Source organism: Cheilinus undulatus, linkage group 5, assembly GCF_018320785.1.
Source record: "Cheilinus undulatus linkage group 5, ASM1832078v1, whole genome shotgun sequence".
NCBI classification, from domain to species: Eukaryota; Metazoa; Chordata; class Actinopteri; order Labriformes; family Labridae; genus Cheilinus; species Cheilinus undulatus.
In genome coordinates, this window is record NC_054869.1 from 53,676,383 (window position 1) to 53,694,314 (window position 17,932).

The 17,932-nt window shown below is 40.9% G+C and overlaps 1 protein-coding gene across 1 annotated transcript; it reads right to left on the minus strand.

The window, feature by feature from the left end:
• Window positions 1-1,653: 1,653 nt before the first annotated feature.
• On the minus strand, window positions 1,654-13,675 carry slc25a25a (solute carrier family 25 member 25a). The gene is made up of 10 exons (XM_041787594.1): window positions 13,417-13,675; window positions 9,238-9,364; window positions 9,041-9,128; window positions 8,840-8,951; window positions 6,428-6,586; window positions 5,040-5,192; window positions 4,156-4,263; window positions 3,887-4,054; window positions 3,351-3,501; window positions 1,654-3,001 (listed from the first exon to the last, which is right to left on the minus strand). The coding sequence occupies exons 1-10, from the start codon at window positions 13,576-13,578 to the stop codon at window positions 2,814-2,816; spliced, it is 1,416 nt and encodes a 471-aa protein (XP_041643528.1). The 5' UTR covers window positions 13,579-13,675; the 3' UTR covers window positions 1,654-2,813.
• Between the last annotated feature and the right edge of the window lie 4,257 nt (window positions 13,676-17,932).

Sequence of the window (17,932 nt, forward strand, 5' to 3'; positions counted from 1 at the left end):
GGTGGGTAAAAATGGGGAGAAAAAATGTGAAAAAAGGGATAGAAGTGGTAAAAAAAAAAAAGGTACATAGTTGCAAAAAAAAGTGTCAAAAAGTAGGGAAAACATGGTATTTAATGGCAAAAGGAAGCTGAAATGGGCAAAAATGAGATAAAAGTGGAAAAAAATGGAAAAAAAAAGTGGCAAAAAATGTGTTAAAAGTGGAAAAAAAGTAGGAAAAAGTCATGTTTAGTGGTAAAATGTAGCTTAAATGGATGAAAAGTAGCGGAAAATGGTGAAGAGGGCAAAAAAGTTTTCCTTTTTTAAAGATTTTCTGGGGGAATAATATTTCAAATTTAGACATAAAAGAGCCACAAATAATCACAGAAGAGCCACACATTGAGTATCACTGTATTAGAAGGAGGATACGATCAGGAAAAAGAAAAGGATCACTGAAAAAAAATGACTTGCAACTTTTTTTCAAATTCAGTGGATAAAAAGTCAGAATTAAAAGGAAAAGACAGAATTTTATAATTCTGACTGTAATCTCAGAATACAGGCTTAACTTAGACTACACTTTCAGAATCAGAGTTAAAGCTCTGAATTCAGACTGTAATCTCAGATTTTAAACTTTAAAGGACGCTGACTATTCTCACTATTCTGATTTAAACCTCAGAATTAACTTTAATCTCATAATTTGGACCTTATTTTTAGATTTTAGGTTTATTCTTAGAAATCATTCTATTCTCAGAATTCAGAAATTTATCCCAGAATTTGAACGAAAACTTATAATTAAATCTCAATTTTTAGACATTAATCTAAGAGAATTCTGACTTTTTGTCTTTAAATGCTCATTGTCTTCTGTACTTCCTTTTATTTGATTAAATATCAGATTGTAACTTGGAAAGTTGTCATAATTTTTCCTTTATACTCCAAAAACACCATCAATACAGTTTATTTTATCCATTTTCAACAATGTGATTGGGTTTTCTGCATTTTTGGGGAATGGAAATAAAGAGATGATCCAGTATTAATCATCTAGGATCAGTATCACTGGTTTTTACTGTCTTGGTCTAAATGCAGTGGTTCTCTACTGGTCTTAGCATCATGACTCAGATTTCTTCAAGCTTTCCATCATAACTAAATGTTTTTAACGGAAAATGGATCGCTTGGACTTCAGATGAACTAAAGATGTAAGTGAACAAATCGATGGTGACATACCCTTCAAAATAAAAGCACATCGTGGACTACTTACCTCCTTTTCTAGGCACAAATCCACATCCCACCGTTAGGAACTATGGGTATAATTGGCATCTGTATTTGATTTTTACTGAAAGTGTATAAAGATTTAAATTTTGCCATGACAGATCCAAGAACTCGGTTCCAAACATGTTCTATGTAAAATATTACACACAATTTAAATAAAACACCCTGAACTACTCCCTTTCTTAGAATAATCTTTATATGGCCTGAATTTGGAAAATTCTCTCAGTGAAGAAAAGGCGAGTGGGAGGTCAGAATGTGTCACGTATGACTAACAAACAGCTGATTTCTCATGAGGCAGATGTTGCTAAATCTGTAGAGCTGCTGCATCTTCTTGTTAAAGCGATGAGACTAGACTTACATGGAAAAGTGAGAAACTCTTTTCTGAATAAAGGAAGACATGAGACTCAGAAATACAAGAATTTGCATTTATTTGCATCAAAATGGTCCATTAAAACAATCCTAAAAAAACTCTTTACAAAAGAATTCAATCTGAATACCTGGATCGATGTGACATTCATCAGAGGCCTTCCAGCTTTGATTAAAGTGCAATACGTCGCTCGTCTTCTTCAGCCCTTGTTTTTCCGAGGATAAATGTTGTGAAACACAAAGAAAGATGTGTGCTCTTCGGTGAATTAACAGTAATCTGCCCTTAAACCTGAGGTGAACATTAAGACATTTAAACCTTTAAAATGGGCAAAAACATCTAGACACGTCAACATTTATGATCAGAAGCATGTCGCACAAAATCGTTATTTTCATGTTAAATCAACAGCAGCAGCATGAGCACAAACTCCAGCCCCAGCTTAAATACTTCACCAGGTAACATGTAGTGTTTAAAGCCACGCGTTAAGGCTGCTACCCGGCGTTACATTCCCACCCTGAATACATTCACTGCAGGTTTTTAAATAGCACATTTGGCTGTTCAAACAAAAACATGCAGCGGAAACCTCCACCACTCTCTTCTTCGTAATAAAAACTATAAATAAAGGATGGAAATAAATACTGGGAAATCATTCATTCAGGACAGGGGTGGAGAGAGATCAAACTCACGTGTGCAAAAACCCTCTCATTAGGAACACAATCATCTTCCTACAGGCAGAACGGATCAGAACAAAACTTCTTAAAGAGATTACTAATGCTTATCTGCCTGCTAAAGGACATGTATGAGAGTTCTCTCTTATGCAACATGATTGCTGACAAAAACTTCAACTCACAGACATGAAAAATAACTGCATGTTTTTGCTCAGGCACTGGGCAGAAAGAGCAAAAAACCCTAAAACACTTGGTCCTTAACTCTCAGTCTCATCCCTCATTTTCTCATAAATAGCAGCAGTTCCACTCTTGAGCTCACAGAGTCCATATCCTCCACCTCAGCCTTTCCAGCGTCACTTCTCGTCTTACATCAGCTGACATTCACAGAATGAGATCGCTTCACGAACCTCCAGAGGGGCCACAAGGTCCCTGGGATTCCCTGGGAGGGAGGGAGAGGGTGAGTGGAGTGGGGGAGGGGGTGTTGGAGACTGACGGGGTCACTTGTCACATTCTTGTTGTGACAAAGGGAGGGTCGACTTTCAGCGTGATGTCACTCCCAGCTGCGTCTTCAGATGCTCATACACCACGTAGCTGATGCTGACGGCGGGGATCACTTTGAGGAAGTTGGGGGCCAACCCTCTGTAGAGTCCCGTTGGACCCTCGTTCTGCAGGATCTGCTTGAAGAGACCCGACATGGTCGCCTGCTCACTCGTCAACCCCGTGGCAGCTGAAAGATGAAGAACAGTTCAGGGATGAACAAAGACTTCCACATTTCAGCCATTAATTTATAAAATGTAATGTTACCATTGTCTCCATTTTAAACCACACTGTTCCAGTTTAAAGTAATTCTTATGTTTTTTAGTTGTTATTGCGGGACGACAGTGGGTTCTGATGTCACCTGGTATCGTAACGCCCATAACGGGCTGTTAATGTAAGGCATAAATAACCCGTAAGACTATTTAAATTTATGGTTTCTTTGACTTTAAAGCGCCTGCAGAGACTCGTTTTGCAAAGTTAAAAATTCGGATATTGTGATGATGTAAGAGAAGGTTTATAGATGTACACTGAGGCCTCACCTTGTGCTTGCATTCGTGTTCGGACCAGAGCCAGAGGATAACTGGCGAGCTGCCCGCAGGTACTTGACACGGTGCCGCAGGCCAGCAGGACGAGCACGCCGGGGTCGGTGCCATTAGCACCGTACTGCTGCAGGTAGCTGTTCTTCAAAGTCTGAGGAAGGGACAGTGAGGGGATTAGAAAAACGATCCCATTCTCTCCAGTATGCTTGCTCATTTCCCTGCTGCTACGCTCTCATTTTTCTCTGGATTATTTGGATTTATTATGTAACCCAGTCAGGAGTGTGCTGGTGGGACGTTGTGGCATTTCTGAAACATCTAATGAACAAATGTTCCCTTTCAGACCCAAATACAGCACAGAGTGTTTGCTTTCACACTGTTGTTCTGTCAGTGTTTGAGTTAAAGGGCAGCAGAGTGTATGAACGTCTTAAAAGATCAACATTCCTCCTCTGATTATGTAACCGGGGAAACAAATGTGTTTAAGTGTAAGCAGTAAGAGACAAAACCCAGTCTGATAGGATAGAGAATAACGGTCTCACCTCGTACACGGCCAGGTCGATGCCAGCGTAGGGGATGATGCCGAGCATGTTTGGGACGTAGCCTTTATAGAACGCCCCCAGTCCTTCTTTCCTAAAGATCTGCTTCGCACAGTCAGAGATTCCCGAGTACTGCCCTGTCTTCCTCAGAGCGAGGCGAGTTTTAAGAACCTGGGAATAAATCAGGAAATGGTAGGATTACATTTTTAGTATTTTAAATAAGATTTAATGACTTTATCACCACAGGAGATGTGTTTTAACTGATGAATCACCTCCATGGGGTAGATGGTGCTCTGGGCGATCACTCCCGCCAAAGATCCAGCAACAAATCGCTCCAGGATGCCCAGGGTCTCCTTATCGCTGCCGATCAGACGCTTAATCTGGAGAAGAGAAAGATTAGTGAGTAAAGGCTGTCAAGTCAGCAGCCAGGGTGCTAGCTTAATGTTTTTAAAGGAAAACTGAACACTTCATGTCTGATTAAACGCTAATCCTTTTTGTGTTTAGTCGGCTTGTTTAAGTAAAGGAAAACTCAGGACAGTCAAAACAGAGCACTTTTTATCTAAGACAACAGGAGTGTTGGCCAACGTTTGCAGAGCTAGCACCGCTGATCTTCGATGCCGTTTAAAGTCCATCCTTCTGTGCTGTCCTCTTTAACTTATCCTCATTATTTCTGTTGCCAACTTCACTGGCTAATCACGCTCATCCCTCTCCGAAGCAGCGCCATTTGGCTTTGTTTTGGCACAACTCTTAATTTCAGGTGTTTGAGTGTCCTAACTTCAGACCAGCCAACTGAACCCAGGTGTGAAATTCCTCTTCATCACCAAGTATAACTTTAAACTTCAATATGATCTTGGTAATGATCAAACAATATCACCTGTTACCATGACAACATATTGAGAAGTTCTTGGATGACTCCTTGTCTTTGATTACCAACTATTGAAACCAAACTCCTGCACGCTGCTTTAAATGCATGCAGACACTCCAGTGCTGAAACATTTCCAGTGTTTTTGTACAATTTAGGCAGTAAACAAGAGCCTGCACTTTCTAGCGGATTAGTTCCTCTCCTTTTCAAAGCTGAGTACTTTTAAACACTTCTGATCATTGAAACTGCTGATAGGATAGATTTAGTCAGGATGAAAACACCCACTCATCTTACCTGCTCATACGCCATGAACTTGAGTGCAGACTCTGGTGCGATTTTGATGATGTTCACGCCGTTTCCTCGCCACAAAGACCTCAGCCCGCCCTCTTTTATCATCTGCATCAGTCCACTCATGATGCACATATTGTTGGTTCTGGATCCATACACCTGAGAGGAAAATAAAAATTCAACATGATCATTTAAGCAAATACTTTCACTAAGAAAAGTCAGAAACTTTCATCTTTGCTTGCATGGAATTAAAGGAATGAGACTTCTTGTTAGGGGGAATATTTTTGATTATGCTTTAATCTTAGGGGATGAATCAGGCGCGTTAACATGTAGGTCAAGACTTCAGTGACGCCTGAACTCGGCCCGTTTAATCAATAATGGGGGAAACCGTCCGTTCTTAAAAGAGCTAATCAATGGGGCACAAAGTCCTCGTGCCATCTGACGCAGGCTCAAGCCACTGACACATATCCTGGTTCTGAACAGTCCGACCTTTAGCCCGCTCATGATGAGGACGATTATGCAGTCTAGGGTGTGACGTCCTAATCCGAGCTGTGATTGGCTGGCTTCGAGGCCTGGCTTTGACACACATCAGCTCCTGAACTCTGGCCCCATGTTCTAACACACTTTCTATTAAACTTTAACTCTACAGCTTCAGGTAACTGGGCTCTTGTGCAACTTTTTACACCATTATAACTGATAGTAAAGTATACGGTTTCAAAAGAAGTTCAATTACAAACTCAAGGTAAAAGTCTGCAATTACCTAACTTGCTTCTAGTGTTTTAAGTAAATTTGGTTGGTTTTAGGTCAAATTACAAAATCTGAAAAGTGTAATATTTCCCCTGTGAGATAACGACAACACGATAAGAGTTTCCTCAACTTTCTCCTCACATTGCCAAGGTCGCAAAGTCCCCAAATGCCTTCCCCTCAGATGGTGCCTCTTACCCTTTCCCTCGCTCTCATGTGAAGGGATTTGTGCAAGATAGGGTTGCCAGTACTGTGGGATTTTAAACTCTAATACAATACAGGTAAAAATTAAACTTTCGTCCATTTGGGTACAACTTGAACAAAAAAAAAAAAAAAACACAAGTCCTACACATGCAATACTTGGTTATTTCTTGCTTTTAATGACTAACAATGCACCTGAATTCCCTCTAAGTGAGCCAATTTTAAAAAACGATTTTGGTGAAGAAACTTTGCCAGCATTTTAATGCCATTTACATGAGGTGATGGAGTCTGTATGCAGTACGTTGGATTCATTCCTCTTAAAAGCACCTAACTATCTTTAGGTGCTTTTTAATTTGAGAGAGAGGTCACTTGTTTATGCCATTATTTGAACATGCAGATCGTTGCGTATTGTTCTTAACGTGCATGGCTGGCTGGGCTCATGGTCTCACCTGCATCATGACTTTGAGTCGGTCCAGAGGAGCCGTGCACGTCCTTGAAACTGCCCCAGCTCCTCCGCCTGCGACCAGGTGTCTCCACCACATCCCCGTCATCTTCTCTTCCACTGTGAACTCATCGGGTACCATCAAGTTCTCGCCTATATCGAATATCTGCCAGGAAGAGAGACGAGAGACATTGTGAGGTTTAGACAAAAGGAGAACCTGTGGATGCCCCAGCTGACTGTCAGCTGCTGAAGTTTAAAGTTTCTATTCTGAACCAAAGAGGTGGTCACACGTGAAGCTCTCCACGTGGACATTTCTGGACATTTTTCATTGAGGCAGCACATGGCCAACCCCTCTGACAGCTTTATGTGTCACCAGACCCCTTAGCACAGTAAAAGTTGAACCGTATGACCACCGTTTAGCACCCAGATTGTTTTCAGACACCTGTGCCGTTTAATCTCAATTGATAAGAGCGGGTGACCATGAACACCCTGCACTCATTTGCCCGTGGTGCCTCATCAGAAAGATGGCTCAGATTTCCAAGTCCAAAAGGATGCATTACGAAACGAGGTCAGGAAAAGAAAGAGGGCACGGGCTGGAAACCGGATATTTTCAAACCTGCAGCTTTGGATCTCTGCTGTCTTTCACTCTGGTCTGACTGACTTTTATTACTTTAAAGTAAGAAATATATTTCAACTGTTTGTAAGCTGAAAATGTATGCAACAGCTGGTCTGCTGGTTCTCACTGGGGTTTGTGGGCTCTGACTCAGTCAGGAGCAGAAACATAACATCAACGCTAGGTGGCAGGCCCAGCATCATCTTGTCAACCTTAGGGGGTATTAACACTAATGATTATGAATACTATAAAAGGTACAGTGTATGTGATGCACGTTTAATGATCATCTATTCATCTAGAAAGTCGCTGAAATGACCAGGATGCCAGTAGGAAGTCCTTCAGACACTTCCAGCTGCTTTTTTTTCTGTTTTATAGCTAGTAGATGAGCAAAAAGAGCTGCACAGAACCTGCCCGGCATGAGGGAAACTAAAATCATCCCACGGGGAAACGCTGTAAACTGCTTTTTCCTTTATAAGGTTGCAGAAAAGTCTGCAGGTTATGCAACAGGTGTTCTTCATGTTAACTGTTATGTAGTCCTTGTGTCACATTGGGGCAAACAGTTCTGCTGTAGAAATGATGCAAGTGACCCTGCAAGACCATTAAACATCATATTTTGCCAACTCAGATGATCCAACAGCTCGTGTTTCCCCACAAGTCTGGCTGGTTCTGCAGGGCCTCCCAGGAGGGAGACTATTCCTGCCCCACGTCCAGCATGTTAGATATTTTTCAGTCTAAAGTCAAGCCAGTGGACTCATTTAAAGTCCTGAAATATCAAATCATTATATCACTTTGGTCTCCACCTGCTGTGACTCACAGCCTGCTGCTCCCTTTTACATAACAGCCAGACAACCTGGACGGTCCTTCCTACATAATCCTCCCAGAACTGGACCAATTCCTGTAATAGCCTAATTGAGCTTAATCACTGACGCACGGCCTGTTCTGATGAGGCCATTCATGGAAGTTGGACCTCAACTGACCTGTTTTCAGCGACAACAGAAACCTACAACTCCCTTTTACCATCATTGAATGCACTGATAGTGTTATCGGATCTTAGATTAGTTTATGTAACACAAACCTATGATAACATGGGTGGATTTTCTGGTCTATCCAGGTTCATTTAGATCGGTGTTACTCAACCCTGCTCAACCAAAGAGCCAAACTGTTGAAAATACCTTTGTAAGAGCCACAATCTAAGTGGTGAGAAGTGGCACAAATGGCTTGAAGTAGCAATAAAAATAAGTTAAAGGCAGCAAAAATGGGTGAAAGGGGGCGAAAAAAAGGAAAAAGGGTCAGAAAGCAGCAAAAAACAAGTTAGAGGTGGCATAAAATGGTCCAAAAGGGGAAAAGGTGGTAAAAAAAAATGTAAGAAGAGTGACTGAAATGGGCAAAAAGCAGTCAAGAGTGGCAAATTTGGGCAAAAATTAGAAAACAAGTGGCATTTAATGGCAAAAGGTAGCTTAAATGGGCAAAAATAGGGAGGAAAATGGGCAAAATGGGATGACAGTGGCAAAAAGTAGGAAAAAGTGTGGTACTTGATGGCAAAGGGTAGCTTACATGGGCAAAAAGGGGATCAAAGTGGCAAAAATTAGAATCACGCTGAAAAAAGAAGTGGCTAAAATGGACAAAAGGGGTAATTAATTGCAAGGTAAATTAAATGGGTGAAAAGTGGCAAAAAATAGTGAAAAGGGCAAAAAAGTCCCTTTTTAAAGGTTTTCTGGGGGAATACTATTTCAAATTAAGACATGAAAGAGACACATGTTGAGTGTCACTGGTTTAGATATTTGATTTAAAGATGGTTGGACTGACCGTGGAGTGTTTCCAGTAGAGGATGATCTCAGGAATGTTCTCCGTCTCTTCCACCACAGAGTACTTGCTCCAGTCTTTACTGCCGATAGTTATTACCCCATTCTTATCCATGCTTTAAAAAAGGAAAGACAAAAATGAGATATTGAGCCCTTAAGCTAGCATTTCAACGAGGCAGTGGATGAGTTAGACGAATAAAATTACCTCTTAAGGGCTTTCTCTGCATGGTGTGGGGAAATATGCACCCCGAGGTCCTGCAGAGACTGAATGAATTCTTTAGGATCAACGCGGCCTTAAAAGGAAGCAAACAGAAATTTAAGAAAAGATCCTTAAACTCTAGATGAACTTCTGACACATTTATGAAACCAAGCAGGAACAAAACCACAGCCTTAACCTCATACCTGCATTTTTCCTGTCAAGGCTCTTCACGATGAGCTTCAGGTCTTTCTCGTAATCTTGCAGATAGTGAACAAATTCTTCAAAGTCCAGCTTCCCATCTGAGTCAGCTTCTTCCCTTTTTAAGGTTTTCTGCAACAAAAAAACAAGAAGATAAGACATGGGATCCATTTTATGTCAGATAAGAAGACTGAGTTAAATGAGACATTGGGAAGTTTGTGAATGCTTTCACTGGTGTTGCATTGTTTTCACACAGCATCAGAAATAGCTGACATTTGCAGAGGAATGCATGAGTCACCTAGGCTGACACAAAACAATTAAAGTCTCTTATGAAAGAGTACATCAGGTTCAGTACTGTCCTCTGCCTAAATGCCAGCCACGCAGCCCTGAATATGACGGGACATTTCAATGGCTTGTGTTTCATGACCTAACAGGGCAGCATCGTGACCCATTTGCAAAGCCGTGGTACTGTTGGTGTTCTTGATTGGTGTTTGGATCTCCAGGACAGGAGAGAGGAGGGAATTAGGTAGTAACACTTTGGTCTATCTTTGACCCCGACTGCAGGTCGACCCACCAACTGCTTTAATCTGGTACCAGCTCAAACATCCAGTGCTAAAATGAGAGGAGTACACTGGCAACGCTCTAGTCTGTCTCTGTTATTTTAGTAATTAATCACACTGAAAAGTGCCAAAGTTTAACTGCTACGTCTGTTTACTAGGACAGGAGCTTACAAGGGAAGGGCAATGATTCTAGTGTCAAACAGTCTCTGTTATGTAAAAGCACATCTCTGGTGCTATGAGGGGAATTAATCTAAAATAGCAGGTAGACTCCAGCACACTAGTTTCTTTACTGAAATGTGACCAACATATTTGTGCAACGAGTTGTTTACACCAGTGATACTCAACGTGTGGCTCTTTTGGGTCTTAATTTTAAGTATTATTCCCCCAGAAAATGTTAAAAAAAGGGAAACTTTTTCGCTCCTTTTCACCATTTTTGTCACTTTTCATCTATTTCAGCTACTTTTTGCCATTAAATACCACTTTTTTGCCACTTTGAGTCCATTTAAGCTACCCTTTGCCATTAAATACCATTTCCCCCCTACTTTTCCCCCATTTTTAACACATTTTTGCAACTTTTTACCCATTTTCACCATTTTTTAATGCACTTTCAAAGATTTTTCTCCCCATTTTCACCTACTTATATTACCTTTTGTCATTATATACCACCTTTTCCTTGTTTTTGCCCATTTTAGCCACTTCTTTTAGCCACTTTTATCCCATTTTTGCCCTGTCACCAATTTTTTCACCACTTTTCAGCTGTTTAAGCTACCTTTTGCCATTACAAACCACTTGTTTCCTATTTCTTTTTACCCATTTTTGCCACTCTTGACTGCTTTTTGCCCATTTCAGTCTCTTCACTTATTTTTTTTTTCACGGTTTTGCCACTTTTGGACCATCTTTTGCCACCTGTAACACATTTTTTGTCACGTCTCAACCATTTTTGCTACTTTCTGACCCTTTGTACCACCTTTAACTTATTGTTATTGCTACATCAAGCTGTTTTCTGCCACTTTTCACCACTTAGATTGTGGCTCTTGCAAAGGTATTTTCCAACAGTTTGGCTCTTTGGTTGAGCAGGGTTGAGTAACACTGGTTTACACTAATGTGCATGCTGGGGCTTCCATTTTTGTTGTGCTGGTATTAAAACAAGAATCAATATTGTTTGATTTTTTCTAGCATATGAAAGCTGGAAAATCTAGTGTCATCATATTCCTAACCTTAACGCAGGTCACCCTGCCAACTGCTTTAATCCAGTCGGATCTCTAACACCCAGATCTAAAAGGAGACGAGGACACCGGCAGCGCTCCAGCCCGCTGACCTGCTCTGATACCCGACCCACCGCCCAGGCATATGACCATCGGACTGTAATAACGATACTCTGCAGGACATTTCTGCAGCTCACGCTTAACTACCTGCACATCAATCTGACCTACAGCATGGGTACACCCATAAAATCCTTTTTTATATCCATGTGCTTGTGAGAAACAGGCATGCTGCTGCAGCTGCTCTAAAAGTAACAAATGGGACAGCTGGCTTTGCTGGAGGCAATGGATGCTAACTGAAGATGTCTCAAAGAAATTAATGTTTAATGATTGCTACTGCAGTACTTTAGCAAGAACTTTAGCTAATGAATACAAAGTAGGAGCAGGTCAATGTCTAACCGATTACAGACTGAGGATGAGTCACAGTACAAAGAGGAATCTTTCACCGTTGAATTATGGCTTGGTTTACCAGATTTCTACTTTCAGGAAGTCCAGGGTGCATGCAAAGTATAAATTTATTTTTTTAGAGGAGGAAATCTCATACAAAGGCAGGCAGAGCGTTATAAAGAGGACAGAGGGATATTCAAAATCAAACTTATAAACCCATATGCTCATGATTTCTTTTAACTTTACAAACAAAACATCCATCTCTGATGTGACACCAAGGCAACAAAAATTGACGTCTTAGACACCCAAATTCTTAAATCAATAGCAAGCAAATTCTAAACTACACCCACATGCGTGCAGTGTTTCAATACTGAAGAATTCCCTACATGCCTGCATATTTTAGAAAGAGTTTGCATGCTATTTTTAAAAGATTTGTTGTTCACCGTTGCACTGGTCTTATGAATGATTTTAAAGGCTTCAATGTTAGAGAATATGAGCCATCAAGATTACAGATCATTTTAAAACAAGAGTGACTGAAGGGACTGAATGTGTTGAATACTGTTAAACATTATTGCAGATGCTGCCTTTTGCAATTAAATACCACCTTTTTACCATTTTGACAATCTTTGATGCATTTTGCCTATTTTCCAACCATTTTTCTGAATTTAACTCATTTTTTGCCCCAGTTTTGCCACTTTTAGCCCATTTTTTCCATCTGTAACTCCTTTTTTACCTCATCTCACCCATTTTTGCCACCTCTCACCCATTTAACTGCCTTTTGCAGTTAAATTAATTCCCATTTTTCCGCCTTTCTTTCTGATGTTTGCCTATTTGAGTCATTTTCACTCACATTTTGCCACTTTTGGACCACCTTTAACTCCTGGTTTTGCCACTTCTCACCCATTTTTGCCACTTCTCATCCTTTTAAGCCACCTTGTGCAGTTAAAGGCCACTTTTTTGCCCATTTTTTCCCACCCTTTTTTTTCAGATTTTTGCCGCTTTTTGATAATTTTTTTGCCACTTTTAACCCATTAAAGCCTGAAAACACAAATAATAGCCAGAAAATTATTATTATTATTATTATTATTATTGGAACTGAAATGTTTATTTCACTTTCTACTGACCCCCCCCCCCCCAAATTTCCCTAAAATTTTCATATATATTTTTTTGGTATCACATTTGATACATTAGGTATTTTTGGTAACTGATAATCCACTTGAGGGCATTTTTATCATTTGTCAGATTGTATTCAGAAGGTCTTTTTTTGTAATTTACTGATCAGTTTGATTGGATAGAGGCATCATAAAAGTATGTGTCAAATAAGATACAACAGGGTTTAAGGGGTTAACTCATTTTCTGGCCACTTCCCACCCATTTTTGCTATACTCTACCCTTTTCCGACACTTCTCTCCCAGTGTTTGCTGCTGTTTGACCACTTTTGCCACCTTTAACTTATTTTAATTGCCACTTTTCACCACTAAGATTGTGGCTCCTGCAAATGTATCTCTCAAAAATTGGTCTCTTTGGTTGAGTAACACTGATCTAAATCATGAACTCACCTGACGATAGAATCGGCGTGATGGAACTAGGTTCAAGGCACGATTTTATCGTAACAAACCAGTATCGTATTGAATAAAGTCTCTGTTTATAATAATTAGATAGCACGGATATGGATGAAAATTCAACTGAAATTATTTTTACAATAACAAGTCCTTCCTGAGCATTGTCAAAGGAGTTTACGGAGTTTCAACCGTTTTTTGCAGTTTAGAGACTTTTCTGGAAGCCGGCTAGCTTTGCGGCCTAGTCGTAGAGGCTTTTTACAACCGCACGCTAATCCCTCCGCCGCCCGGAAAGAAAGGATTAAAGTACCGCTCAAACTAATGAGATTTTTAAAAGTAGGTAATTAAACTCTCTCATAGAGTCTAGCGGTGCATTTTAAGATCCGCAAAGTGAACTCTGAAGGTTTCTTTCTTACCTTTCGCCATCGTTGGTAGGTTGAAAACTCCTGAGACGGCAGGAACACGCTCAGTTTGTTAAAGAGAGACTTCAGCTCCGACGGAAGTCCGTTAGACTCGAAATATTCCACTTCTACCGGGTCTGAGTTCGACACGGGGACGTAAAGGCACAAACCGAGCATGTCTGCTCCGGGAAAATTAAAAGTTACTACAATAAATAAATAAATAGTACACCAGAGCCGGTGTCACTCCTCTCCGCTCTAATACTGAAATGCCGGTAAGGAAACGCCGGCCGGTTTCTAAAGAATGACTAGAGGCCACACCCCTACCAGGAATACATCCACGTCATTGGCTGAACAAGCTGTCTCGCCAACGAATTTTACGTCATTTTACTACTGGCCAATCACCGAAGCAGCTCATTGATGGGGGGGGCTCGGCTCGTTCCCAAGTTTCTTGCGCAAAGAGATAGAGCATTATTGACCAATCCTGTGCCTCCTTTCATTCAGGTTGTGAAATATTAACCAATCCTGTGCTTTCTTCATTCAAAACAAAAAAAAAGGCGGACTCGTGACTTCTTGGCGGTACAAATGCTGTGACCTTGGAGAGTACATGCAACAACCAGCTCCAAGTTTTTAAAAAGGTAGAAAGACCAAAACAAACACACATGTACGGATGTAACAGAACATTTCATTAACACAAACCTTCATCACAGGCGTATGACATTCTCACTGTTACAGCTGGCTGGGAAACTGGTCTTACTGGACACATTAAACAATCATCCTGTTTTATTTTATTTTAGAAAAATAGCTGCAAAATGAAATGTAAGGTCTAAGGCCCAATACCACCAAACCAAAGCATGCTAATTTAGATAATGTAAAATACTTTTACCAGCAGGCCCCTCAGTAATTTACATACATTTAACCAGTTGACAGAAGTTTCTCATAATATGAAAAAGAGGGTGATTGATGGCAAGGTAAATGTTGTTGAGCCCAGAGATGATTCTAGAAACTGTTGGGGCCCGGGGCAAATATTCACAAGGGGCCCCTCCAACAGAACTTACATCCTATACATCCGAGATCGTCTCACAGTCAGAAGGTTGTGGACTCGGTCTTCAGCTCCTGCTTTCACACGCCGCGTCCTTGGGCAAGACACCAAGATTTCTCATCAATTACCTAGACCAGTGGTTTTTAAAGTGTGAGGCGGGCCTCCCCTGGGGGGCGCCACAGAGCCTCAGGGGAGGCGCAGAACCATAAACCTGAAATAAGGTGATTTGCTTTGCTAACCTCTGCTGTAACCTCGCAAAGCAGATGGATACGCCTGTTTCCTTGTTTCTCACTGGTGAATCCATCTTGTTAAGCTCCCATCTGAACCGTTTGGGCCCGGTTAGAAAGTGACAGGACCAATCAGCGACGAAGGGCGGTACTTTCAGGCGCGGCAGAGTCGTGACGTAAACAAGCAGCAGTAAGAGCTGGTGCAGTTATGGAGGAAGAGATTAGCGTGGATGCCGCTAAAGCGCCAGTTTAGCAGAACTTGACGACATTTCTTCGTTAAAAGAAGAACAAAGAACAGCAGTGAGTTGTTTTCTTTTCAAAACCCATAAAAGTCGAGTACTGACATGTCTACAGTCGCCATGTTTCGCGTTATTCCTCGGTAGCTGCGTGCACACAGCTTGATGGCAGCTACGTCGCATGTTTTGTTGCTCTGATTGGCCCGTAGAGATGTGACAGACAGAACGTTCACCCAATCATACTCCGAGTTTTGTTTCAAAGCCTCTGCCTTTTCTCAAACGTTTCCTGTTGAAGCTTTCCAGATGGATGTGTGAAACTCATCCATCTGGTGTGTCAGGTTAACTCTGCTGTGCATGGAGCAAAATAGACAGACTTCTAGTTACTATAGAGACTCTGCTATAGAGCAGTGTTACTCTACCAAAGAGCCAAATTGTTGAAAAATACCTTTGCAAGAGCCTCAATCTAAGAGGTGAAAAGTGGCAAAAACAGCTTGAAGTAGCAATAAAAATAGGTTAATGGTGGCAAAATGGCCAAAAAACAGCAAAAAATGGATGAAAATGGGGAGAAAAAGTGGGAAAATGGTCAGAAAGTAGCAGAAATGGGTGAGAAGTGACAAAAAAATGAGTGGACAGTGATTAAAATGGGCAAAAAGCAGTCAAGAGTGGCAAAAATGGGCAAAAAAAGGAGGAAATAAGTGGTATGTAATGGCAAAGGTCAGTTAAAATGGACAAAAAGTGGCAAAAAAAATTGTGAGAAAGGGCAAAAAAATTGGAAAAAAATGGCAAAAAGAAGAGGCAAAAATTGAGAAAAAAGGAAACAAGTGGTATTTAATGGCAAAAGGTAGCTTAAATGAACAAAAAGTTACAAAAAATGTTAAAAAAAAAAAAGGGCAAGAATGGCATGAAAGTGGCAAAAATTAGGAAAAAGTGGCAAAAGATGTCGCAAAAATGAGCAAAAAAATTGGGGAAAACAGAGATATTTAATAATGAAAGGTAGCTTAAATGGGCAAAAAGGGCAAAAATGGGATAAAAGTGGAAAAAATGGGGAAAAGTGGCAAAAAGAAGTTGTAAAATGGCCAAAAAAATATGAAAGGGGTTTTTAATGGCATTATAACTGAATAAGAGGGAAAGGCAGATGTTTAAGGACATTTGCAAACCAAAATATCCCAAATATATTCATGTTAAAAATCTTTAAAGATTAGACATCAATGTTTGAAATGTTGTTGTTTTTTCAATTTGAATCCTTTTTGTGGGTGGGGGTCCACCGAATGAATAATTTCTTGTTAGGGGAGGCTCACTCTCATACACTTTGAAAACCCCTGGTCTAGACCGTGGTGTTTGACCATAAGAGCATGGTGGACCACATATGTGGTCATAAATCCAGTTTCCTGACATTATGTGGACCTGATTCAAGAACAGGAAGTAGAGCCTGAAGGCTCACATCAGCCTGGTTCTTCAGTGATGGATGTCAGGGTTTTGTTACTACGAAGTTTTAGATCGGCTGTTTCTTTGTATTTCAGTGTTTCATTTGTTTTTTAAAGATTTATTTTGGGGCATTTTTGTGCCTTTATTAGATAGAGGAGGACAGTGGATAGAGCTGGAAACAGGGTCAAGAGTGGGAGAGAGACATGCGGTGGAGGGCCTCAGGCCGGATTTGAACCCGGGCCGCCCGCGTACATGGGTGGCGCCTTTAACCACTAGGCAACCTGCACCCCTCGTTTGTTTTTTTATAAAGATGAATCAGGTTTTAAACATCGAGCATTGTTTGGGTATTTCCACTGGGTAAAACCAGATATATGTTTGTATTCACAGATGTATGTGCGTCTTTTTATCACCTCAATAATTCTTCTTTGTTCTTCTGTGACTTTCGCTGCACGTTTTCAGGATTAATGTACGCGACACTGAGCTGTACAGTGAGAGTGAGTGCCGGCACATGGGGCCCCTTTAGGGGGTCTCCTCCTGTCATTGCAAACTTTGCACATTTTGAGCCTCTGCTGTTGTTTGGATGTTTTTGGCCCTCTGGGTGAGCCAGTCTTGCTTCTATAAATGTTGATAAATACACTATAACTTCTGGATTTTGCATCTCAACTGGCTTTCAAACATCTGAGGGCTTGGTGCCTCTAAAAGGAACATTTATTTGCAGAAGTGTCAAAGTCACAACTAACATATAAACTCTGTGTTTCATTTCAGTTTAGTCTTTGTGATTGTAATTCAAACTAAAATGCAGAAACATCCAAACTGACTCAGCTAGTAGAATAAAATGCTCCATTATTTGGATGTAAGTATTCAGATAAAGCTCTTTATTTCTCTCAGCCTCAGGCGCTCTGTGCTGTCCCATCTCACCTGAAGCCCCCTCCATCCTGGATGTCTTTCCTTATAAGTCTTTTTCTCCGGTGCTTAAATCCATCTGCAGACATGTTGCATAATTCTGACCAGTCTCTGGTGATACAAAAGCCATCCTGAATCAGACAGCTGGAGGGATGAAGGCTGGCACAAACGATGAGCACCAAAAGCCCAAAAAGGGCGCTGAGGGAACGCCAAGAGCTGAACCCTGAGGCCGTCAGCTGATCCGGTGTAGGTTTACACACACGGTCCTCTGCATGTGGCTGAGCGGTCAGAGCAAAGATCTCTTATTTAACACAAGATGCTGACTTTTGTGTATTTTCTAGTGGAGAAAAAGCTTTTTCTTTAAATGAATTAAATCTTTTTCTTTTACCGCTGACTTTACGTCAACGGTTTGTTTGTCCTGTTCCTGTTTCAACACGACTGTCTGATCTAGATAAAGATCTATGAGGCTGATAAGACGAGGTTTAGATAAATGAACATTCTGATGGTCACACTGTAAAACTACGGCTGTCAAACTTTTCAATGCTTCAAAACATTTTCTGCACAAAGTTTTTTTAAAACAATGTTGATCAGTGATAATCAACTGGAGGCCCAGGGCCCACATCCGGCCCCCCAGAGCTTCCCATCCAGCCCCCAGAGGATTACGGAATTCAGAAAATTCTAGAAGGCAAAAACATGGCATA